This window comes from Henckelia pumila, chromosome 4, assembly GCF_033568475.1.
Source record: "Henckelia pumila isolate YLH828 chromosome 4, ASM3356847v2, whole genome shotgun sequence".
NCBI classification, from domain to species: Eukaryota; Viridiplantae; Streptophyta; class Magnoliopsida; order Lamiales; family Gesneriaceae; genus Henckelia; species Henckelia pumila.
This window is the reverse complement of record NC_133123.1, coordinates 22,224,915-22,251,818: the sequence shown is the minus strand read 5'-3', so window position 1 is coordinate 22,251,818 and position 26,904 is coordinate 22,224,915. Positions and strand designations below refer to the sequence as shown.

The window sequence follows — 26,904 nt, the reverse complement described above, 5'->3', positions numbered from 1 at the left end:
TGCTTTTAATAAAATAAAAATATATATACACAGCCAACACAGGTATATCAACCTTTCAAAGTAAATCTCAAAAAAAAAAAAACCTTTCAAAGCAACTACATTTGACATTTTATCAAATGGATAAAAATACTCTTTTCATATTTCGATAAATTTATTATTTACCGGTTTTAACTATAATCTTTCATATTTGTTTTTCCAATTTAGAAATAATTAAAACATTAATTTATCTTTGGATAAAGCATAAATTAACGTCCACCACCACCATCATAGAGGTATAAACCTTTTTTTTTATACCAGATTGTTCTTGAATTCTTGTTTGAACAAGAACATACATATTATATTGAGTATATTCAAACAAAAATTATATCAAAATCCAAGTTCTAAATTTTTTTTAAATATATGGTATTTCAGGCTTCTAAAATTTAGCACATAGTGCCACAATACAACAAAACATATTTTCCAGAATGAGTAATAATTTAAATGAAAAATATACAATCGTGCCAAAAGATGTGAAGCATATCTTTAAAACATAAAATAACAAGTCTTTGTTTTCAAAATCAGAAATTATTTTTAAAAACATAACTGATGAAGTATGTGTTCAACGATTAACAACATAAACCAAATCTTCTTAAACATCGCATTCCGGAGCAATATTTGATTTGGATATAAAGATTATGATTTGAGAAATGATTTAACTTGCGCATCTCGACTAAATCAACTGATACCATATTGGGTGCAGAAGATCTGGGAACTACAAGGATTTTTCAGTCTATTCAAGAAAAGCAAGATATTTCAAACACAACATCAAACCGAAACCAATCTTTCTTATACTTGGCACGAATACAAATTCGCAGTTTCACCCCAAAAGGTCTCAGAACCTATGTATCATTGCGACGAGTTTAACAGATACAGATCAATGATTAAAAAAAAATCCATGACACAACGAACGAGAACCACACAAAATGACGACGATACAACCTGAAGATGGATAGCCCTTAAAAGCTTTCCCGTTGCTACTTCCACTAAATCTCATTAGCCCAGCTATGGCTAACAAGCTTCAGTGGAAGCAGCAAAAAGAAGCTTGGGCTATCCAAGTTACAAAGGGTATATAAGTTTATATATTCAAAAGAAAAGGGACAATAAGTAGAGTATGCTACTAGTAATGTAGTTCAATGGGGTGCTTTTTGATACCGGCTTCTTGCAAAACGAAATATAAGTTATGTTACTAGTAATGTGGTTCAATGGGGCGCTTTTTGATCATGCCCTCTTGCAAAAACAATTGGTGCTTACGTTTTTCCATTTAGCCATTTGGAGCCGTAGGCCTTGGCCCTCTGAGGAGCGATTAGTTTCAGAGCATGGTGCACGCATTTGTGATACGAGAAGTCCTCCACCGTTCCATCTGTGCGGACCAGTACAAAGCAGCGGGATTCTTCATGTTTTGGATGACGACCCACCTGAGATATGAAGAGAAGATGAGCCAAGAACGTGTTATTTACAACCACCCCCACAAGGGTTGGCCAGATTACGCAAAGACTCGTCAGGGAACTATTCAAATCTTAGTGTTTCGATTAAAATTACACTAAAAATTTCAAAAAGACATTATTAGGTTTGCAATTAAGCGAGTATTAATTCAATATTGTTGGCTCTACTGCACCATCAGAGGTACTGGAATTGCGATTTTAATTAAAATCAAACAATCAAGAAAAGGATAGCATCAACCTCTAAATTTCTTTACACGATACTGCCTCTCTGTATAAACAAAGAAGCAACCAAAAATAATGCGTTTTTTAGTTCCTCCCATGTTTGATTTCCAGCTAAAATAAAACTTAACAAAATAAAATTGGATTAAGTTTATACTTTAAACAAAATAACAGAAGGCCTCCTGCAGATTCAATTCCCGAATATTCCAAATGAAATATGTCAAGCTCTTGAACCCTTCTGCACAAATTCTAGAAGGGTCAACAAGTCGCGAGAGAATGGTCTGTGAGTAATTCTTTTAGCATACAGTAATTACTACACATGTAATCTCTTTATATGGCAATAACCACCAACCAAGCATGAACAAATAACTGGTCAATTCATCGGAAGAAGCTTCAGAGAGCGTATTTGCTCTTCTAAGACAAGTATCCAAAGGACATACCTTTATCTCCATAGCGCCTGTTCCAATCTTCTCTTTCCATCGTGGATGAAACTGTAGAGCCCTCAGAGCTGTAAACTTGTCCTCTCCGCTTAGCTCACGGTCCATAGCATACCTGAAACACAGGAAAACTTATATAAAACTTGGAGGGGAAATTTAACAAACACAACATATAGAGATGATCTTTACTCATATAAGGAATTTGATATTTTGAAGCAGTCATAGTATTTGGATTTTTTTTTAATTCATGAATAATCCTTGACAAATACATATAATCTGTAAACTGTAATAGCATTATTTAAGCGCTTCTACATTTGGCACAAAAGTCATGATGATGAACAGTTCATTTTTAAATACCTCGAGCTGTGAATAAATCAATCAGAGCCACCTGACTAGAAAGTTGAGATTCATGGACTTGTACTTAATCAAGATATCATATTCATTTCACTTTATAAACAATTCTGGCTCATTCCTTGCCTGGCTACTCATGAAATACTATGCAACTAGGTTGCACTTAAAACTTCTTATCTAAAAAGATAGATGCTCATTGTGTATCTATAACAAACATCACCCATTTACCTTTTAATTTTTTTATTTTTTGTTCAACATACCGTGCATCACGAAAAATAGTTTCTTGAGTTATCTTCTCCAACTATGCTTATACGAATTTCAGTTCAAGTATTTAGCAGGTGTATAGAAAGAGTAAAACACAGAGAAACTAAAGATGTATTTGCAACCTCAGTACCACTGTATGAAAGGCATAAAGATGAGTCTCAATTGTAAGAAAAAGAAATGGTAAGTAAAAGCTTCACATACTCGTGCAGTATACGCTTCAATGATCGCGAAATTTTCTGTATTTCATGCACAGAGAAATGTGCTGAGAACTTTCCATTCGGCAAACTCCTATGTAGTTTTGTGCTAAAACATAGGCGCTGGATATTAGATTCCTCTGTCATGGGCTTCACTGGTAGCTTGATTTTCTCGTTTTTGTTGATGTTTTCAACATTGGCCCTCAATAGGCCGTAGACATCAGCAGGTTCTGAAAGTTCGTGTCCCTGACTCATGAAAACATAAAAGCAATCAAATAAACGGACATAATAACATTCTACTACCACGAAAATGTTGTCTGATTTGAAATAAGAAAAATGTGGCCAGATTGATAAACCTTCTAAAACTCTCAATCTTTTTCTATGAGTAGACAAATGCAATGCAAGGACACTCGATGTGAGTGCAGCATTTTGAGTAAATTTAGTACGATAATCTTCTTCGATCCAAATTTCTATGTAAGATGTTCTTCACAACCATTTTCGAACAATGTCGGTACAAATAAAGTGATGGCTGCCAACAATACACCCAGTTTACCCATAGTATCAATATGTATTATCTACCTTGCCATTATATACAATATCAAATTGGCAACCAGTTCCAATCGTTGGAGTTTGTCCCCATGACAATGCATCAACGCTTCCTTGTAGCCGATCCACTTGTCCCATCTTGGCTGCTTTAATGAAGCATTCACTAGGATTCTGTACTTAATTCGAGCATGCACAAGCAACACCATGTTAATTTAGTTGAACAAGAGAAATGATAACGGTTAATCCATGGTGGAAAATATCAAATAACTACGAACCGAGAAGAAGGCTTGGGTGAATGGTGAATAAACATCAGCTTCCTTCCTTTGCTGGGCTAACCCTTTCGCGTTTATGGGCAAAAAATTTCCGGTTGCTGACAGGCAATTGGCAGTGACAATCAGATGCTCAGGAAAGATGGACTTGTCGGTGTCACCGATGGCAGAATTCAAACTCTACAATTTAAGAAGAGTTACTAGACACTGCGTTATGAATTGTATGGTATGAAGGAAAATTAAATACGTACATTGACAAAATACTGCCATACGATGTCTAAGCCGTAGGCATCACTGTAATCGAGGAAGTCATCTGGATGACTCCGATCCCAGTCAATTATATTTCTTATCCGAAGGGAATGGTTCATCAGGATGCTCCAGAATTTATTTTTGTCGCACTTTTCAGACATGGAAACTCGCAGAAAAAGTTCTCCTGAAAAGCCTTTGGGGTCATCTTTCCATAAAATATCAACCTTCTTGATGTCAAGAAACCCTGCCAAAGTTTTCAATGATTAAGGTAAACTAGAATACTCAAGAGTGATGCATTGATTTATCTTGTTTGAAATGGCTACGCTATTCTCCTTTTGGATATGAACTGATGGAATAGTCATTATAAAAATTTAAATTTCCCCAAGATTTAATATCCAGTTCAGTGTGTGGCATGGGGCCTCAACATAGCATTATCAATTTCTTTCAGCTCCAATTCCTATCTGTCAATCATATTCCCACCCTTAACAGAGTCCTGTGACTGAGAGGTCAGGAAATCCAAATCCAAAGTACTCTAAGTGCACCCAAAGTAACAGTCATCATTTAACTAAAATGCCTAATATCATTTTTTTTTTTTTTTATAAGAAACATATATATTATTAAAACTTAATAATAATTACATAGGTAGGTGGACCAGTGGTCCACTATATTCTCCATACAAGATCTAGGAAAATGCTAATTGAGAACCAAATTCCAATCCCTAAAATCATTCTCAATGATATGGGCATACTAATTGTGAAATATAAACTATATATATCAGAGAACGACACACAAGTAATCACATATCAACCTACCACACTATATTGAAATAAAAAATAAATAATCATGATAAGACAATGAATATATATATCTTCATAATGAGAATGCCAAGTCTAGATTCCTAAAATGAAGCAATAATATTTGTTGAAACCTTTTACAACTGTTTGAAGAAGCATTGGAACCAATAATTCACGAAGAATTTCCATGTCTGACTTATTCTTGTTTTTTTCATCTACCGCATGCGACTTTTTTTCGTTTCTTTCACTCAATGCAACTGAGATGCAGATTCTGGAGTTACTTTTTGAGTGAGCAACAGCATCAGAACACTCCCTGACAGTTAGAAAGTAAGATCAGAAGAATTGAAGAGACAGAAAGAAAAATGGTGAGCAAATACAAAGGTGAGCCCTTTCAGTATGCATAATTGCCAACGTAAGAATAACCACTTCAGAAAAAATAAAAAGATCATCCGGCTTGAATTTTAATCAGTGCTACAGTTCTTCCCTACAAATTGTTAGTCATACTCCTTGTCATGTGGAATTCAGTACGAGAGTCCAGATACTTTTGGCACTGTGCACAAAACTAATACAGATACAGCAAGGATGCAAAGGATCTTATGTGTTCCTCTCATTTATCATTTGCTCATATTATATTTATAATATAATATACAAATTAGGAAAAGAGGATGCTGTCTAAGGGAGGACATCAGAACTGCGAGCACAGAGCATATATAAATTAGTAGTTATGTAAATAGCAGGACTACAGAGTCATAGAAACCTCCCAATGGAACATAGGTGAGTTTCTTTATAAAAAAACACAAGTTTTCTGCAGAGGTTGAGAAGTGATTCATAGCAAATGCCAAAAATCAGTATCATAATATACTTGAAGCTCCTTCTACACTTGCCACTATCTACTCACAGAAGTTGGAGTTTGCTCCAAGTTTAATACAACAGGCCGTTTCAATCTCAACTCCAAAGTGTTGAATTCGGTGTTGAGTATTTCCAGTCTCTTTTTATCTGTGATTTTGAATTTTAATCTTGTGGCTGTATCAAATAAAATTTATTTCTTAAAACGAAGTTCCAAGAAGTTGGGATGCACGTTGAACTTGAGTTGAAAAATGATAGATTTTCTACTAATATCAAAGTTAACATCAGTTCAAGTGAAAGTGAACTTTTTTGCAACCAAAAAGTGAAGAAATCTGGACTTTTCGTTTTGAAATTTGTAAGATAACATTCTCGTCCTGCAGCTTTTATTGAAAATAACTCTTTTAACATTAACTGTATAAACACGTTAGATGAAATACTGAGGAGAATAAGCCGTTTCACAGTAGGAAGAAACATATTGTAAGAGCTACAATAATGGTGTGGATACAGATTTTTTTTTCTCCACCTCTTCACACAATTTCATTACAGTAAGCAGGACACATGGACAGCCCTGGTACGAAACGAAACTTACTTACAAACTATCCGCAAGTTGGGTAGATTCTCTTTCGGTTTTGCTTCAACAGCGTAACATTGCATATAAAGAGCATCTACAACAGAATGCAATCTCACCCGTCTCTTCTCGACAATTTCCTGGATGAATGGCGAGAGTCAAACTAAAGTAACAGATACCAGATAAGAAATAATTGAGTTCAGGTATTACCTTATTTATTAGAAAATGGCAAACCCATGGACTAGCATTAGTACTGCAATTTGTCAGCGGGGAGAGACTGGTACAGGTGGTGGCCATAATTAGGCATTAAATATCCAATCCAATTCTTACAAAACATTATCACCAAGAGGAAAAATTAAAAAGAGGGGCATGTAAAAAAAGACGGTAGAAAACTCACCATATTCTAACTTCTTGAACTATGTCCGAAAAATACAGTCTTTCCAAATGATTCTTGACTTCTAGAGCTCCATATTCATAACCATTAACCCATCTTCCAAGTCTTCTCGACATAAATAGTGATGCGCTTTTATTGCCAACACTCTTCTTTACTCCACATTCAAAAACTTTCTGCGTGTTCAAATAATTGTAAGAAATTCTGTCAAATTTTAAAACAAAGCCTACACAACCATTTTACATTCTACAATTCTGATTATGTCCATACCACTAGAGACAAGATTACTTAACAAATTAAAGAACAGAGAAACTATGCAAATGAATTATTAACTGGGTGTTGAAGGATGTGAACCATGGTTCATAGCTAAAATTGTAAAATGATGGTATTCCGTGCCACGATTACTTGAAGGATGGTGATTTGAAAGACTAAATTTCAAGTAGGTGAAAAGACTGCACAATTCAATGACATCATTTACAGTTTCATTAGCTACAAAAGAAAGCTGTAGAAGTCCATGACGTTAAGTTGTCCAGAGGCGTAGAAACTTCAGATTACCAGTACATGTTCAGCCTAAAAACAATCAAGCAATAAAAAGCAGCAATAATTTCAGAGGCCATACCACAAGAGACAAGAAGTGTACCTTTATTGCTAGCAACGGTGATGGCCCTAATAAACTGACAGGCTGATCTAAAGCACTGTATGCAGCCTCTGAAATGGCGCAAGCAGCCAATGCACCAACAGGATGCCCACCTACCCCAACATTTGAGGTATCATGGACATCTTTGGGAGCCGTTGTGACATCTTCGGTGCAATAAGAAAACTGAACAATTTGATTCCCATAACAATTTCTGACAGTTCCATCATACGCAGAGACTACATCGCGCATGAAAAACATAAGCTTCCTGGTTAAAGTCCCAGAAACATCAGCATGACCACTGAAAGAACTATCACGGGTTGTCAAAGAAAGTACAAAACATTCCAAGGGATTTAAGCCTGATAGAAAAGAATTAGCAACCACAGTAAATGGGAAGTACGAGTGCGACAATTCCTTGGCACCGTGAGATTCAGTGACGTCAGAATGTCTCTTCTGGTTGTTCCACGAAGTACAAGACAGATGATAGGGTATTGGAAAAGACAATGGAACCAATGAATGTTGTAATCCCAGACACATGCTATGCTGTACTAGTTTTTGCAGATTACCCTTGCTACCAGCCTTCAGCATAGCTATGAATGAATTGTTATCATCTACATAGTGATAGACAAGATTCTGAATGTCCCTAAAGACTTTCTTGAAAGCAGAAATAGAAGCTTGGCTAAATGCTTCAGACTTCTGCTGTGCAACATGAATGTGTTCCTTCTGAAAATCCAAAATCTTCCCACTGTCCTTAGAGCTCTCGATGAGAAATTTTTGGTTGCAATCCACCATTAAAGAGCTGATGTAAGACAGCTCTTCTGCTTCTTGCAGACCTGAAGAAATATCATCCAATATGTTGTTCTGAGACTGGGGATCAGATGTAAGACAAAGGTCTAACAACGAAACACTTAGTCCCCTTGTAGACAGCCACTCACAAAGAACTTCCTGAGCAGCAGCCAGAAAGTCAAGAGTTTCTTCCCCACAATGACGAAGAAGACATTGGAAGAAGTTTTCCCTACTATCTCGTAACCAAGATGATCCATGGGAGGATGTTACAAGCTCTCCTTGAGTAACATGTACACCATCAGATGCAAAATCAAACTCAAAATCCCTTGGCAACAGCAGGCTAAACAGCTGTTTTCCAGTCCATAAACTAGTGTCTGATGAAGACTTGACTATAGTTGGTAACTGCGGCAGACAAGAACAGGACATTTGTAGCTGCTGCATTTCATGCTTACTCAGGAGAACTCCATCTTCCAAGATCAAATAAGCAGCAGATAAACTATCATGACTTAGCGACAAGAGGTTCTGACCACTCTGTCCATTCACCAGCTGTTTGTTCAAAGCCACAAGCTCAGTAAGCTCAACTCTAGACTCCACTGATTGCGGAGCATAACCATGAAGACAGTCTCCATCAAAATCACCTCGAAGTGGAGAACATATAAGAGGGTTAATGGAGAGAACAGAGTTAATTGGAAGTACTTTGACAGATAACGCAATAAGAGAGTGCTGGTGGATCGATGGAGGCCTATTAATCAATATAATATCTCCATCCATTAATGGCCTGCTCACAGTATCCCCGACCTGCAACAGTTCCTTAGATCTGATGAACTTTAGTGTGTTGTTTCTAATTACAGACAACTCTCCTTTTAGAAAAAACCTCAAGTCACAGACAGGTTCTAGCTTATCCCAGTTCCGCAGATTTATATGGTCCTTGATCAGCACATTTTCTGCAATTTGAATTGGTACACCAATTTCATCCACTTTAATCCTAGGATCACCTACAACCACCAACCGGAAAGAATGATCTGTTCGTTTTCCAAGTAATAATTCTTTTACATGTTTTAACCCAGAAAAATCAGCTGCAGAATCATTTCTGGAGGATAATTCAGCATATATTTGTTGTCTAGTTGACAATTTTTCGGCGCGCAACTGCAATAAGGGAAGTATTAACAAAAGTATTCTCTCTCGGATAAGGTCTATGAAGGAAAAGAAGACACAGAAGAAGAAAATTTTATTTGTTTGCTTGCCTTGGAAATTTTATATCGGTCCAGAACACGAGCACTTAATTCATTGGGTGTGCCTCTAAAATCAATAAGCTTTCTGTACATAGCTGTAGTTTCATCCTGGACTCAGTCAAGTAAAAAAGTAATAATTTTGCATTCAGTTAGATATAGACATATTAAAATCCCATCCAATCTACTATTGTGACACAAAAGACAAGAATAACAACAGCCATGTAACTTACTTGAGTTATGTGCTGCCCAAATTCCCTCACACGGTGACTATTTGGAGTGACAAGTAAGAAGTTGAGAAAGATTGAATTTTTCCTTTTGAGAAGTGCTTCAAGGATCCTCGGGCGAACATCTTTCAACATACTGTAAATCTAAATGATAAAAATAAACACAAGCATCAGACTGGTTAGCAATAGTTTGAGGGAGTGTTTATCATCTTTTTTCTCAATTACTGAACAAGCTGTTAATCAATTTCTTGGCCCAATTCTAACGTAACCGAGAAGCAATCAACCAAATCCTAAAATGTTTTAACAGCTTACATGACATGGGGTGGGTTGCTATGCAAAACTTAAAACCGTGGTTTATATAGATGGTGAGTAAGCTAGATCCTACTTGAAAATAAGGAGAACATTATGCATACAGCGCCATAGGGACGCTACATGGGAATTCATTTTGAGTGACGAACATCACAGGAAATCAGTTGTTTACTTGTTTTGTCTCAACTCGTGAATTGTGAAGTGTTTATGGGGCAGCAATCCACATCACAAAATTAAATCTCCACAAAAGCACAAATATTGCAGTTATATCCCCTTATGCAGGAAAAGGCTAGGAGCAAACTACTTGCTCATCAAATAAAAAATAAAGAAATTAAATTGATGATAGATTTATGAGGGCATTAAATGTGCATAAAATTTAATGTCCGTAAAAGCTAGGAGGAGGTGATACATATTCTCCGACCTCTGGGGGTGTTCAGTTAAGTGTATTTTAATACTTATTATTATTATGAGTTGGATTGTATTCATAAACTATTTGATTTGAGTAATAAACACACACGGATTTTCTCTCACAGGCATTTTAGCATAAAAGGCACATCTGCAGAGGTATCCATGAGTTCATCCTGCTAATGTTTTGCTATAGCCACAATTTTCTGCCATCTATTGTCCCTTTACCATCCCTTTTGCAAAGATTGGTCAACGTGAGCAAGGGTTGAAAAATTGATGCCCACAATCAATCGTGAAAAAAATACCCTATCAAGCTGAAAGAATGTCCAACTTTTGGTCATCAAAATCTTACTACTTATTAATTCTATGTTTAGAACTCAATTCCAAAAGTTTTAGCATTCATACAACATTTATATGGCACATCCGTTAATCATGTTTTTCAACACAAAGTGCTCAATATCTTAGTTAGAATTCGAAGAATGGAAAAGACTACAGCACTTCCAAGAAATTATATTATAGCCCAACAAATAATAAATGCATTGAGCCTCGAAAAGTCCAGACATAATGTTCCTGGTCGAGTTGACATTAAAGGAAATGGACACGGGGAAACTATTGCAGGTGCCAGAGATGACAAATCTCCAAGGCAGTAAATAGATGTGCAACACTAGGAACTGGAGGGTAAGAGGAAAGATGGGACTCTCTTAAAGAAAAATTGCCAATGTAAATGAAGGATATAGCATAAAAATTATAAATATTCTTAAACTCTTAGGATAACAGGATGTGTTACCTGGGCAGGTGATAGAACCCTTCTGTTCGGTTGCAAGACTTGTTCTTGGGTTGAATCTTTAGGTAATATATCCCAGTAATCGAAAGGCAGACCCTTGAAAGAGCTCGTATTCCCCAGTTTATCGTTCACTTCGGCAATAATTGCAGTTTTTGCAAACACATCCTTGGAGGATACTTTAAATACCATTTTTGGATAAATTCCTTTTGAGCTTTTCTGTTATTAGACGGAAATAAGTTGGTAATGATCATGCGGCTAGGTGATAATAACAGCCAAATGCACTTACAGCACAATATTTGCATTTGTCTGGTGGTTGATGACTTGAAGCAAAATCATTTTTCTGTTGCATGCAAAGACAAGAATGAAGGAAACTCAGTATCATTAAACATTAAAAAAATTAGGAAAAGAGCATTCAACAGATAGTGCAACAAACAATTGCTGATGAAGGACAGATGTTAGGAGTTTGGCGATCTTCAAAAACACAACTGAGTGAATATTGGTTGTTAAACGATGCTAATAAACCCACACACATCAAACGCATAAATAACTCTTAAGTAATATTACAAGACCAAAAAGCATATTGATAGTCAATTTTTTTCCTCCATTCCTTGGAACATATCAGATGCACGATTGGTCTTACATTGCACAGTAATGATTGTTTTTAATCTCAAAAAGGATTCACTGAGTTGAAAAAGGATGGATATCAGAGCAAAACCAAAATAATATACCAGAAAATCCGATTAAAACATGCCCCCTTAATGACTGAAGAAATCTCCAGTCAAGAACAAGTAATATTAATCATGCAAATACCAAAATGATGAATTTATTTTCTTTCCTAGTAGATTTATCTTGAAACAGCAGAAGTTAAACAAAAAACAACAGACATCACAGTTACCAAATTTTCATTGTTATCATAACAAAAACAACATAATACAAAGTAACACATTGGGAAATCCTTAGGCTAACGAGCATCCTTCGTGAATGTAAAATTAGCACCAACGATTTCACATGCTAGAGGCTGCAAGATATGCAAGCACATGACTAATAAACCACAAAAAGTATAAGTATATGCATGCAAATCTAGTTTTCAATATATGCTGGCAAATAAAAGTCTCAACACATGAGAATCAATACCTGACCTTGACCTTATCGTGCCGCAAAGATTTACATCCGGGGCAAATTTTATTTAGAATTTGTGCAATTTCAGACATGAAATATGGATTCAGGATTGTAAAAGGAAAGTTGATAAGACCAAAATGTCCTGCAAAAGTATGTTAAGAAGTCATGAAGATAAGATCCAACAAATCTCCAAAGTTTAGGATAAGAGAAAGAAAGAGAAAAAGGTTGATTTTTTTATTCTTATTCTCCAATTTACCTTCACATTCCTTGGCTACTTTAGAGCCACATGTAAGGCATTCACTATTGTGCCGGTTGGGCACTCCCAATGCAGGATCCGACACTTCATGAACAGTTCCAACAACCATGGTCGATATTTTCCCCTAGAAATGCAGATGGTTATAAACATTAAAAACTTCAAAGAAAATTACTTCAAGAAACATTGCAGACATATTTGGTTTTGTGTCAATAAACAAATACACCAAGTCAAATGCACAACTTAGCAGGGCTAACCATGATTCAGGATACAGTAGAATTCTGAAAAACAGTGTTATAGACAAACTAAAATGAATCAACAGAAAGCCTACTACGAATGAAAATATCAAGAGGAAAGGTCAAGTGTGCAAAGTAAAAGTTTGTTTTAATCAAGTGAAAAAGAAGTAATACGATCACAAACTAAAGACAACATAGCAATCATCGTCTCCAAACAAGAAGAAGCAATAATATAGTAGCTCCTAGATTGTTGCATGTCAATCACAAGATCAGCACAGAGAAGATAAAGCGAATATTAACACTTACGGCATCTTCCTCGGATAAAATATTGAAAAGTATTCCTTTCAGGCAGCCTGATGTAACTTGCTGATCTATATACGAGTCACTATCCATTGAAGCTCCAACTAATACTTCTGGAATGGGAAAAAAAAGTTTGTTACTCGAGAAAAAATAACTGGTGAGGAAAAAAACATTGTAAACAGACAAGTTGCTTTGCAGTGCCACGTCTATTCAAACTTGACTCATTTCAAAGGTGAATCAAGAAAAAGCCTGCATGAAGGCTTAAACATCTCATGAGACAGAATCTTAAGACAAGCAGTTCAGAGATGTTTATGACAGGTAGAAGAAAAAGGATTACTTAAAACATAATTATCCTAAACTAATAGCATAGAAAATTAAAGTTGATGCTGAACTTCTTGGAAATTTTAATTGCAAGTTCTCAATTAATAAAAAAACAAAACAGCAATCAGTAAAAAAAATTCCTTCCAAAAATCACTGATATTTCTATTAAACGCACAATTAAACATAGTACAAGGATATGATAGAAATGGTAAAACAACACGTCTTCTATCTTCTAAATAGAAGAGTTTAAGGAAAAAGATTCTATTAACTATATAACATCACCGAAATGAAATTCAGAAGCCCCAACAGAGATGAACAAAGCTTATCCTAATTTCAGTACCGACACGAATATAAATTTCTCAAGAGAACCCGGAGAATTTTATTGGCAAATCTAAATTGTCCGCATAACATTCAACCACCGTCTGATGCCCTGGATAAGTGAAGAATTGTCGATTTCTCACCCTCGTCCTTTGTTTGGTACGTTAGATGGAACCCACTGGCAACCCCCAGCCTTTACCAACTAGGAAAAGCATGAGCAAACTCAATCAATACCTTTCTATTCATGGCAGAGACATCCCTCGTCAGGTCAATGAAATGCTATGGAGGGAATATTATCCTCCGCTGCATATTCAATGATCATCATTGGTCCAAACACACGAATCGCAACAAGAAAATGTGCGATGTTGGTCACTGGACTACCCCGAGGATAATGCACTTAGGTTAGCAAGAACTCAACCAACTGGTAATCGTTGTAATAATTAATGTAATATAATAATTAATGTAATGTTGGACTGTATACGACAAATGTTTTGCACTTACGAAGTTGCCCTTCATAAGCCTTTTAAGTTGTAGCCCAGGTCACAGAAACATTTTTTGTTCCATGAGACTTCATCCTCCCAAAATTACTTTTGGGTTGACGGCAAGCGTAAGGGCGAAGAAAAATTTCATCAACATGACCGAGGTAATTTAACAAGATATTGGAGTATTTTTGGTTTTGTAATGCAATTCTAGGCCAAAAAATTCTTTAGCCTATAAATCACATTTCGACACCATTACGGACCCTTCGCAGATGCTATTGAATACAAGATCATTGGTTGTGATATTTTATGTTCGAGCCATCGATTTGGGATTTGTTTCAGCACGAAAAATATTTGAGAAATATTACTACCAGATGACAGTGTATTGTTCGTTCACTCAACATGTTCAACAATTGTAGGAATGCTTAACCTTGGTCACCGTGTATGCAATGACCACATTGTGTAAATCTTTCCTTGCTTGCAAATAAAATTTCCTTACAGATAGCAACCAGATGGGAAAGAGTGCTTGGCTTTAATTATGTGGTGCATAATGAGGAAAGAACAAATATGCAATGGGACATCTGAAAGGGTATTTTGGACAAAACATAGATAGCAACCAATTTTTAGAGCTGACAAAATAGACTAGGCCCACAAGACAGGCCCACCCCACCTAATCTAACGGCTAAGAGCTATCAAATCCTGCTAGACTCGCCACATAAAATCGGTGGGCTGGGTTGACAATTTTCCAATCCAACCTGCCAAAATAGTTGGCCGGCCGGCCAGCCCCGCGAGCCCGATTTGAAACTACTACCAATTTTATCCTCGAACTTAAAATCATATCGAACAATATAAATTTTATCACCTTCCTCATATGCACATCTTCCATTTCATTGTCACTTTAATTAAATATATCTAAGTTATCACATCTCATTAACCAAGTGGTAGCTTAGATGCTAGTTGCATACGATACTTGTTATGCTAAGCTGAAGCATACTCATTGGCTTGCATGTCCATATTAGCACACAAGGCACAATATGCCCAGCACACATTTATTTAATTATGGACGATGACGACATGATGGCACTGTTGGACCAAATCCAACATAGCAACACTCATGTTATTGCAAACACTAATATTTGGTAATCTAAAATCAAGGTAGACAATTTTGATGGGTGGCGGATCCCAATGCATGAATCATGTTAAGAAACTTTTGACTTTGTTAGATGAAATGATGATTGTGCCATTTAAAAAAACATAACAATGATGTACTATGTTTAAGTGCACTTTACCTTTAATTTTTTAATATCTTTTCTTATCAGAAATTATGGAAAATTCTCGGAATTGGTGATTATGAAATTTTGTTGGCAGAGACGAATTACGAATACAGCTGCGGCAACATTGGTGTAAAAGTAGTAGTTGCAGCAGTTCGCAACTCGGGAAAGAGAAATCTGTGAAGCGTGGGAATCAAAGGGGAAATAGAGCAGGAACCTTCGCAAAACGTTAAGAGCCAGAGTTCTCAATGAGCGCAAGCAATTAAATATGGATGACTCAAAGAATATGTAAGATCTCAATCCACCGGCAACCGGATGGTGGATGAGCAGCACTCCTAAGTATAAAAAATTAAATCATGTACCGGTTGAGGAGTTATGCATAGCTTTATGGAACTCCTTATTCTACTGTTTTTCCAGCAAGGAAACAAAGAGTTTGTCTGCTTTAACTGTTAGTGTTTGCTTTCGCTGAAGAAACAAAGTGTTTCAGCACCTTAATCATGAAAATTTTGGGCTACAAACAACAGACAACAACATCAGAATGAATTTGGATTGGTGTAGGGAAAGGTCAAAATGATAGTCAGAACCTCGATATCAATGAGAAAAGGATTGACGGCATAGAATTTAAAATCCAGATGACCGTAAATTTGTAAACATAAATATGGATAGACAGAAAAGGAATTAAAAGATAATTATTAAAATGAAGAATGCCGTGGTGAACGAGATAGTGGGTATAGATATCAAAAGTCGAGGGCCACCGGAGTAGACAAGAAGTTAAGGATACATGTAAATGTCTCATATTTTCCTCATACAGAAGAAAATCTTTTGAGCACGGAGAAGAAAAGAATTATAACGTTCATTTAGGTGATCATGCTTGCAAAATCTAATATTAACTATATGATTGCTCAAATTAAACACATAACATTTTAATTTCCACTGTGGAAGTCTGAGGTTTCCAATGCTTCATGGTTGTGGCATCAATGTTACAGCCTCTCAAAGTTGATGGGATAAAGCTTCTCTAGAGTACAAACATGACCTCTAGATTGCCAGACATTTACGACAAGGACATCGCACATGAAGGGTCAATAATGGAAGAACAAGCGAGATTCCAGCTCTGAAATCATGATTGTAAGAGTGAACAGCAAAACATTGTTACATCCATAGGCCAATTCGAAGATCTTCATGCATATACTGTCATTTGATACAAAAAGGGACATTGGTTGAACTATCTGCTCTAAAGAATTGACAAGATATCAGCTCTGCGACCATCTCTTTGGAGTCAAAAGAAAAGTTTGAGGACGAAATTAATCTTCAGCGGTCACAGGAAATTAGGGAAGGGAATGGGAGACAAAATAATAACACTGAAATGATTGATGATTCTATGTACTGACACAAGCACTTAGAGCTTTACTCTGACATTTAATATCAAGAAAGGTTTTCAAAAGGGTAAAAGTGAGGCTAGCAGCCAAGCATGCAGATGACCTGACTTTTACAGCAAACAACTTGAAAATTATCAATGTTTCAAGTAATACGGGATACAATCAACTGTTTGATTGAAGTGATGATAATCCTTTCTTCATTTGGGAGAGGTCATGGGTTCTTTGAGCTTGCTGCACCAACTTCTGCAAATGCTAATCGATACTCTCACGAGTCACGCCTCAGCAGAGACAGCAATCAAACAAAGACATTAATCACCATCAAACAAACAGACAAATAAAGAGATGATAAAAAGAGCAACCCATGAGGAGAAGGACAAAATGAAGAAATTTCACCAGTTTTCTCCCTCAAATCACAAATTTGGTCATTATTGATACTAAACGTACAAACAAACTGAATCAATTAAAATATTATTAATTAATTTAAATTTGAGCTCAAGAGCAAAATTTTTTATTTTTTATTTTTTAATAATGATAAAAACTTGATAAACAAGCTATTTTGTTTTCCAATTTGGCTTGAATTATTATTCAAATTTAAGCTCAAATTTAATATGAATCTAATGGTCAAGCTACATTAATCCATCAGTCACTTAGAGTGCATTTGGTTGGAGAAGCCACCGGAGCAAAACCACTGTCTTAAAAAAAATTATTTTAAAACAAATATCTAGTTTGCTTATAAAAATTGTTTTTAAAAAAAGATAAAAGAAAAAAAAGTGATTTTTTTAGAAACTCGAATTTCTGGCTTTTTTTCCCTTCTGCTTGTATTTAAAAATTATTTAAAAAACAAAACAAAACAAAATTTCAACACTAATCCGAACAATCAAAACTTCTTAGGCTTCTTTTAATAAAAAAAACTTAAAAAGGCTGGATTATTTAAGTGTTTCTTTAGATATAACTTCCGTAGCCAAACTCACACAATTGAATAAGGTAAAACTCTTTCACAACTGTAAACAAGAGACGGAAATCAGAGCTGGTTGTGCCATAGACAAATGGCATCAGCAATCCTGATCAAGAACTAAAAATCCACATTTTAACTAGATAGCACATAACTGCTTGAAATTTCCAGAAAAAACTAGCGAACCAATCCACGTCCGAAAATCAATCAATGGCATGCGAACCCGTCAAGACTGCTCCTTTGTCACAAAAAGGGGAAAACAAAAAAAGACTGCTTTTTCTACTGGATGTCAAGAAATACGCACATTAACCCAAAAAGTGCAGATGATCAGGCAAACCAAGAAAAGCAAACACAGATAGAAGAAAAAAAAATCATCATCACAACATAAAATCCATGAACCGTAAACCCATCATCAATAAAGCACAATCAATCCATAAAATCCCATCTTACCAATACACTAGAAAAAACTTGAAAAGATCACGATTTTTCCCCTCGCCTCCTTGGAAAAACAAAAACTTCCTTTTTCCCTCTCCAACACACTCCCCGGATTTTCGCAATCACACCCTGTATGAAACAGAGATGGAGATAAAGCCGTGGGTGTTAATGGCGTGAATGGGAAGCTCTTGCATTAATGGCGTACCGCTGAGGCAGAGAGATTGCAGGGTATTTGTATTGTGAGGAGGGAATCTACATGGGTTTAAGGGAGAGAGAGGGTTAAAAAACTAAACACGTGAAGACAAATGTGTAAATATTGTTGAAAATCGAGGGCAAAGAATTGGTTGTCGTTTCCCGAGGAAGAGAGAAGGCCAAGAGTCGCGTCTCAGGATCAGCTTGTAGTCGTTTCTGTCTTTTGGGAAAATAGTACGTTCATGATCTCTGACATGATTTTACGGATTTTTATTTGTCAGATAAAATTCAAATAAAATATTTGTTTCACAAAACTATATATCATAAATTTTATTTTATATTTTCTTTATCCATTCTTTTCATTTTTTAAAAGTTGTTATTATAGTTAATGGTTAATATGATTATATTATTGATAAAACAAGAAAAAGAGGTTCGGCTGGGTATAAAAACTTATCCATATATTTGGGATAACATATAAAATAAAAATATATCTATATAATTGAGAGAGGCAGGATTTTCTAATAAATTTTTCCTTTTTAAGATTTTATTTTATAGATTGAGTAATAATTACTTTTATTAATTAAAATTTTCCTTTTGTAGGATTTGAATGAATTCATAATAAAAATTATGGGTTTCGTTTGGACAACAATTTTAAAAATATTCTTACAAAATTGTTTTTTAAAATTTTTTTATAAAATATTTTCAAAGTTTTTTTTAGAATAAATACGTGTTTGGACTATTATTTTATAAAAAGATTTTTATAGTTAAAAAAGATGTTTGAACAACTATTTTATAAAAAGTTTTTTATAGTTAAAAAGATGTTTGGACAACAGTTTTATAAAAACAATTTTAAAATTAAAAATAATTAAAAATGTGTTTGGACAATTATTTTCTAAAAAAATTTTAATATTAATTTTATTTTTCCTCTTTTTTTATTGTTTACCATTGAGATGTTTTTTTTCTTTTTTTTTTCTTTTTCTTTTTTTCTATATTCTTATGGTTGATTTTCTTTTTCTTTTTTCTCATTTAGTGCACAATTGAATTTATAAAATTTAGAACATACAAATTTTCATTTAATGTTGAAAGCAAAAAAAAAATTAATTTATAAGTGCATTAAATATATGTATATATATATATATATATAAATTAAAACATACAAATTCTCAATCAAAATGTTGAAAACAAAAAAGACATAATTTTAAATAATAAAATTTTTAATGACTTGATCTCGATGCATTCCACATTTCAGTTGTCATAGTAATTCGACGATTATTCCATTGAAAGATGGCACCATCTGATGTGTCAATTTCTTCCAATCTGTTTTGATTTTCAGCATTGTCTTCATTTTCGCCTTCTTGCTCCACTTGTAAATCTTCATTTACAAACTCACGAATAATATCATTTTTCAATTCAACTTCTTTAATAAAATTGTGTAACACAACAAGCAATTACGAAGTATGTTTGGTTCTTTAAACTATAATTATTCATGGGTCCCTTAAAAAAGAAAAAAAAGACGTTTCAAACATCCAAAACTTCTTTCAATCACATTTCGTAAAGAAGAATGTATATGATTGAAATATTCTTTTGGAGTTCTTGGAGCACGACGTTTCAAACATCCAAAACTTCTTGAACATATACAAGCCTTAGGATCTTAAGTGATATACGGAGATCTCGTTAAAAAAATCAGAATTATGTACAAGCCTTAGAAGCTTATTACCAATAATTTGGTTTGATACCTTGAATAGTGAGTTTTTTGTTTTCACTTTGATACCAATAATCTTACATGGTAACATAACCAGTACCAAGCTGCATTTGTTCTCAACATATTCGCATAATGAAATTATGTTTCTAAAGATCTTAACACTGAATCTTCCTCAAGATTCAAAGAGGAAATTCACAACATCAAAGACAAAGCACCTTATAAAACAGTTCTTCTGAGATTATTTTCCATCAGTTATAATTATAACTCTGACATGTTTGTTGCCAGGAGCAACAAGATCAAGTTGGTAAGGATTAACCTTTCATTTAATTTCTATGGTCAATGATCATAAAGGGCGGCCTCTTTTCTATATAAATGGGCTATTTTATTTGTACAGATATTTTAGAGGGACACATTCAATCCTTGTTTGTCTATTAGTTTTGACTTCTTCTCTTCAGCGCGGGGTAGAGCAGTTTGGTAGCTCGCAAGGCTCATAACCTTGAGGTCACGGGTTCAAATCCTGTCTCCGCAACATATTTTTTTAGTTTATCCAAAAATGGATGTTTGGCTCTGTTAACTATCCCCCTAAAAAGGGGGATGGTAGGAAAGGGGGGGTATCCTCATCAGAATCTGAGTCTGTGACTGCATCAATTCTCCCACAGAACTCAATGATAATCGGACGGTGATCCTCGTCATCATCATCATTACGAGGGATTCTGGTGCGCCATCCTTCTGACATAAACTCGTCTAGCATTACAGGTGTGCGTTGCTTTTCATGTTCAACTCTTCGGATTTACTAATCAATTCACTCAAATAAGTGCAAATAACTATTTTTAACTAGGTGTGAGATATACAATCCAAAGGTAGTGAATAAATTCAAGAATTCAACAAATCATCACTCCAAAGATTGTAGATGCGACAACAATGCACCATCTAGAATATTTGGAATAAAAAAAGGTATTAGATCATGCATTTTGTAACCAATTCCTTCCCTCGTTTGACATTTCCTCTTTACAATGAGAATCCTACTATACTTATTACTCCATTTAATACATGCTAACAACAACAAGACTCCACCAGATAACAAGATTTTCATGCCCATGTTTTATCCATACAATCTCCATCATTTAAGATTGAAGTTCCCAAATTTAGTCAATTTGTAATGCCCCAAATTTATCTTAATTGAGTTTATTTGAGATAATCGGAGATCACAGAGTTCAAGAGTCGATTTGATTTTGATCAGGGTCTATTTTACAATTTTTGAAATTTTCAGGGACTAAAACACAAATATGAGTTTTGTTATATTATCTTGACTTGGAATTGGTCTTCATTCTTCACTTCATCCCCTCCAACACGTTTCCTCTACATTGAAGCTTAGAAAAGCTTTCTTCAAGCTTTTCTTTTCCGATTTTCGGTCGATCCGTCCGTTAGAAATTACTTTCGAAGGCAGATTAGCGATCACAGCAGCGAGAGCTTTGTTCTATCGTAAGTATTTCTCCGATCAGTTATACTTATATTTTCGGATGTTGTTAGAATTGATTGAGTTTCGGTTATGTTGCTCTTGAGATAGTTCTTATCGATTATTCTCAGTCGGTTTTGAAATACAGCGTCGTTCGGAATTGTTATGATTTTTGGAATCCTAATTCAAAAATGGAGATTTTGTGATTTGTTGGATTCAGATTGTTATTGTTTTTTTAGCATTGATTTGAGTTGTTTGCAATGCTGTACTGCTGTCTGTGTTTCCGATTTGATCAGTTTATAGCCGTTATGCCGTCGGTTTGAGTTTTGAGATTTTGAACCATTTTGAGTTGTAGAACTTTGGCAATTGGGTTGTTCGTCATTGTTGATCATCTTTTGCCTGTGTACAGATTCGTTTGAAGTTTGTTGAGCCCAGAGTTAGCAGCAGTTGATCGTCGAAGAGTTGGACGAAGAGCGGTAAAGAGTTTACCTTGAGCGATGTTGTTGTTTAGGTTGTATAGACTTTGATATAACCTATTTTGTAGTGTATCCAGAGTTGGAGCTAATTGTATCGAAAGGTATAAGCAGCCATCGTTTAGCGGAATAGCACGCTCAAGACAGTTGGTTCTTGAGTTTTCCCTTAAAATCACATACTTTCATCAATACTTGTTCTAGAATATGGGACTTGTATTTTGTTGTTTGAGGTTTTGTTATATGGCTTAATACTTTATGTTTTCTTATGCATTCATCTTGAGTCAAACCTTTGATTTCAGCGGGCATAACGGCCCTTTTTGTTTAGACGTTTTGGGGGATATACTGTGAGTGGCCTGGGTTGTAGAAGTTCACCTAGTGTCAGCATACTCCTTATAGTCGTACCAAAGTCTAGGGGATTGGGATACGTGACACCACCTCGATTGGGAGAGTCGGTGAGTCGTTACATGATCTCATCCTCGGGATCCCAAAAGCATAGCAGCAATCCCTTGTTTATCAGAATTGATATCCTGATTTTAAAGACATACATTTCATTTGTTTTAGCATCGAATATGTTGTCTGGATAACATGTTGTTGATATATTACTTGTATTGCATGTTATGTTGCTTTTAATGGGAATATCATTCTCATCGAAGTTATCTGGCTGTTGCTTTGTTTTGTATGTGTACTTGGCAACAGGTGGGGCAGGATCAAGTCAGAAGAGGCCTGGTTAGCTTCGAGATCAAGAGATAGAAGTGAGACTCGGTTTAGAAGTTGAATCAGCATGTCAATCTAGTTTATATTTTGAAGCATGTTTAGAACTCGAACTTTGTGGATGTTTGTAGTTTCTAATATTCGAATATTGTGGATTGAATGTTGTCGTTGCATGTAATATGTACCTTGTTATGTATTGAATATTTTGGACTTGAGTTTTGGTGAATTTCTACTGTTTTTATGCTAAGAGCTGTCATCGCTCGATCGGCAGAGATTGACCGATCGAGCGATGGAATGGTGGCCAAGTTTCTGTTTTTTCAATAGCTTGCCCGCTCGATCGGTTGAATCTTAACGATCGAGCGGTGCTGATTTTCTTCCGGGCAGTGAATTTGCAATCTTTGCTCGCTCGATCGGTGGAGTTCTACCGATCGAGCGAGGCACTGTACTTTCAAAAAAAAATTCTTTTATTGCTTTTAATTATTTTGGATCTTGTATGTTTAATTATTGTTTAATCCAATATTAGATGTTTAGAACTGAGGTCTCGCACAATTTAAGGCAAAACTATTGCATTTTGGCCAATTATTGACACATTGAGTTAAAGGAAAAAAATATTAATCTTACATATGATAAAATCATCATTCCAGGATGTATATTTATCATAGTTACAACAAGAACTATCAAACATCCAAATAAGTTATGCGACGTGGATACAGAAACAAAAAGCATTCATGTTCAGTTGGATTATACAAAAACAAAAAGCATTCTCACATAACACCCAAAGAAATTAATTGATCAAAGAATATTTTACAGAAATCCAAGTCAAATTCTATACCCACAATCAAGACCACTCTCAAAAATTCGAAAGCAATCCATGGAGCAAAATCAAGAACCAAGAAATACATATAGGGCCATCACCAACTTAACGTATACTGAGACAACTAATTCTCAAGAAAATGGAAGAAACAAACAAAGCAAAGCAACTGTTCTTGAGAGAATTCTTAGACTTAGCCTCCACCCATAAATTGATTATTATTCATCACAAAAAAAAAAAATCCAGAAAGACATACTATTCCTCTGCCTTAATTTATGATAAACTAATCAATGGATTCTTCAGAATAATATATAAAATTTATGATCATGTAATTCACTCCTCTCTCAGGATAATATAAATTTTATAGTCTGCTAGCTGTAGTCTAGATTCACATATCACTAAAATATGATTTTTAACCTCCAACCTTCTTAAGCAAAGCAAAGATCCCAGAAATAAGATCCCAGAAATAAGCACGCGATAAATAAACCAGACAAGAGAGAAAGTCACCTCTAACTTCTTTGTTATTAGTTTTCAATCTCCAGCAAACCTGAGTTTTTAATGGAATATGACATTAGTCAGTTCAAGCAAATGGATGGTAGAAATCAGATATGAACGTAACTAAACAAATCCATAGTAAAAAAATGCAAGTACATAGCAGAGAATTATTACAGATCAAGCACCCTGCAGATTTGGGTGGCGGCGGATGCGAATTCGGATGAAAGGGAGAAAAACGAGAGAAAATGGAGAAAAAAGTGTTAGGGTTACGGGTCGAGAGACTTAGGGGTGTAATGAACCATTTATGTAATGACCCGATTCATGACTCGTTTGACCCGCGTTTTTTCCACTAAAAACATCAAAAAACACCTTCTACTTGTTTTTCAAAAACTATACTTTAAAAACACTTTTTGAGAAATTGTTTTTAAAATTTTTTATAAAACTTTTAGTCCAAACACATTTTTTAAGTTTTTATATTTGTAAAACACTAAAAATATTTTTAAATTTCTTGTCCAAACGGAGCCTAAGACTCTTAGCTATTTTATTCAAAAAATACTCATCAGATCTTTGTGATTGAGAGACTTAGGTTCCTCAGGCAACTCCTTTGATTTAAAGACCACAATTGTGCTCCAAAACTTCTTGAACATATACAAGCCTTAGGATCTTAACTGATATAGGGAGCTCTCTTTAAAAAAATCAAAATTATGTACAAGCCTTAGGAGCTTATTACCCATAATTTGGTTTGATACCTTGAATAGGGAGCTCTCTGTTTTCACTTTGATACCAATAATCCTACATGGTAACATAACCAGACCAAGCTGCATCTGTTCTCAACATATTTGCATAATGAAATTATGTTTCTGAAGATCTTAACACTAAATCTTCCTCAAGATTCAAAGAGGAAATTCATAACATCAAAGACAAAGCACCTCATAAGACAGTTCTTCTGAAATTATTTTCCATCAGTTATAATTATAACTCTGATTTCATGTTCAACTATTCGGATTTACTAATCAATTCACTCAAATAAGAAGTGCAAATAACTACTTTTAACTAGATGTGAGATATACAACCAAAGGTAGTGAAGAAATTCAAGAATTCAACAAATCATCACTCCAAAGATTGTAGATGCGACAACAATGCACCATTTAGAATATTTTGGAATAAAAAAAAGTATTAGATCATGCATTTTGTAACCAATTCCTTCCCTTGTTTGACATTTTCTCTTTACAATGAGAATCCTACTTTACTTATTACTCCATTAAATACATGCTAACAATAGCAAGACTCCACCAGATAACAAGATTTTCATGCCCATGTTTTAAAAATCATTCATTCCATACAATCTCCATCATTTAAGATTGAAGTTCCCAAATTTAGTCAATTTAAGGCAAAAATATTGCATTCTGGCCAATTATTGACACATTGAGTTAAAGGAAAAAAAATATTAATCTTACATATGATAAAATTGATAGGTGTGTTTTAGTTGCATATTCTAATGAATTTTTACTGTCGTTTAGCATGCATTTATTTAGTTGATTTAAGTATTTTGTTTATATTTCATGCATCATGTCTACATAACATGCTCTCGGATTTATTGTGTAGGAAACAACATTTTATGAAGAAAGTTTGGAGTGCAAAAGAATTGTAGAAAAGAAGCAAATAAAGAAGATGAAAAAGTAGAGCGGTTCGTTAAAAATCATCATTCCAGGATGTATATTTATCATAGTTACGACAAGAACTATCAAACATCCAAATAAGTTATGCGACATGGATACAGAAACAAAAAGCATTCATGGTCAGTGAGATTATACAGAAACAAAAAGCATTCTCACATAACATCCAAAGGAATTAATTGATCAAAGAATATTTTACAGAAATCCACGTTAAATTCTATACCCACAATCAAGACCACTCTCACAAATTCAAAAGCAATCCATGGTGCAAAATCAAGAACCAAAAAATACATATAGGGCCATCACCAACTTAACGTATACTGAGACAACTAATTCTCAAGAAAATGGAAGAAACAAACAAAGCAAAGCAGCTGTTCTTGAGAGCATTCTTTGACTTAGCCTCCACCCATAAATTGATTATTATTCATCACAAAAAAAAATCCAGAATGACATACTATTCCTCTGCCTTAATTTATGATAAACTAATCAATGGATTCTTCAAAATAATATATAAAATTTATGATCATGTAATTCACTCCTCTCTCAGGATAATATAAATTTTATAGCCTGCTAGTTGTAGTCTAGATTCACAGATCACTAAAATATGATTTTCAAACCCCAACCTCCTTAAGCAAATCAAAGATCCCAGAAATAGGCACGCGATAAATAAACATGACAAGAGAGAAAGTCACCTCTAACTTCTTTGTTATTAGTTTTCAATCTCCAGCAAACCTGAGTTTTTCATGGAATATGAAATTAGTCAGTTCAAGCAAATGGATAGTAGAAATCAGATATGAACGTAACTCAACAAATCCATAGTAAAAAAAATGCAAGTACATAGCATAGAATTATTACAGAGCAAGCACCCTGCAGATTTGGGCGGCGACGGATGCGAATTCGGATGAAAGGGAGAAAAGCGAGAGAAAATGGAGAAAAAAGTGTTCGGGTACGGGTCGAGAGACTTGGGGGTGTAATGAACCATTCGTAATGACCCGGTTCATGACCCGTTTGACCCACGTTTTTTTCACTGAAAACATCAAAAAACACCTTCTACTTTTTTTTCAAAAACTGTACTTTAAAAACACTTTTTGAGAATTTTTTTTAAAAATTTTTTATAAAAATTTTAGTCCAAACACATTTTTTAAGTTTTTATTTTTGTAAAACACTAAAAATATTTTTAAAGTTGTTGTCCAAACGGAGCCTAAGACTCTTAGATATGTTATTCAAAAAATACTCATCAGATCTTCGTGATTGGGAGACTTAGGTTCCTCATGCAACTCCTTTGATTTAAAGACCACAATTGTGCTCCAAAACTTCTTGAACATATACAAGACTTATGATCTTA

General features: G+C 34.8%; 1 protein-coding gene, 1 long non-coding RNA gene and 1 other non-coding gene across 4 annotated transcripts; 1 reads left to right on the top strand and 2 right to left on the bottom strand.

The window, feature by feature from the left end:
- Positions 1 to 801: 801 nt before the first annotated feature.
- On the bottom strand, positions 802 to 18,425 carry LOC140864157 (DNA-directed RNA polymerase IV subunit 1). Of its 2 annotated transcripts, XM_073268109.1 has the most exons (19): positions 18,059 to 18,425; positions 12,898 to 13,004; positions 12,359 to 12,482; positions 12,123 to 12,244; positions 11,270 to 11,323; positions 10,987 to 11,199; positions 9,492 to 9,629; positions 9,274 to 9,369; positions 7,250 to 9,175; positions 6,616 to 6,785; positions 6,429 to 6,495; positions 6,240 to 6,358; positions 4,939 to 5,117; positions 4,013 to 4,254; positions 3,768 to 3,941; positions 3,526 to 3,663; positions 2,954 to 3,192; positions 2,141 to 2,252; positions 802 to 1,454 (listed from the first exon to the last, which is right to left on the bottom strand). In XM_073268109.1, exons 2-19 carry the CDS (start codon positions 12,982 to 12,984, stop codon positions 1,287 to 1,289), a joined length of 4,368 nt encoding a protein of 1,455 aa, XP_073124210.1. In that variant the 5' UTR covers positions 12,985 to 13,004; positions 18,059 to 18,425; the 3' UTR covers positions 802 to 1,286. The 2 variants fall into 2 exon arrangements, with proteins under 2 accessions (XP_073124210.1, XP_073124211.1); XM_073268110.1 differs by lacking the exons at positions 12,359 to 12,482; positions 12,898 to 13,004; positions 18,059 to 18,425 and having other exon boundaries at positions 12,118 to 12,190.
- A 1,967-nt stretch (positions 18,426 to 20,392) lies between these two features.
- On the top strand, positions 20,393 to 20,466 carry TRNAM-CAU (transfer RNA methionine (anticodon CAU)). The gene has a single exon. It is a non-coding gene; the product is annotated as a tRNA-Met (tRNA).
- A 3,443-nt stretch (positions 20,467 to 23,909) lies between these two features.
- LOC140861062 (uncharacterized) lies at positions 23,910 to 26,498 on the bottom strand. Its single transcript, XR_012143713.1, has 3 exons — positions 26,415 to 26,498; positions 26,252 to 26,291; positions 23,910 to 23,935 (listed from the first exon to the last, which is right to left on the bottom strand). It is a non-coding gene; the product is annotated as an uncharacterized lncRNA (long non-coding RNA).
- Positions 26,499 to 26,904: the final 406 nt, after the last annotated feature.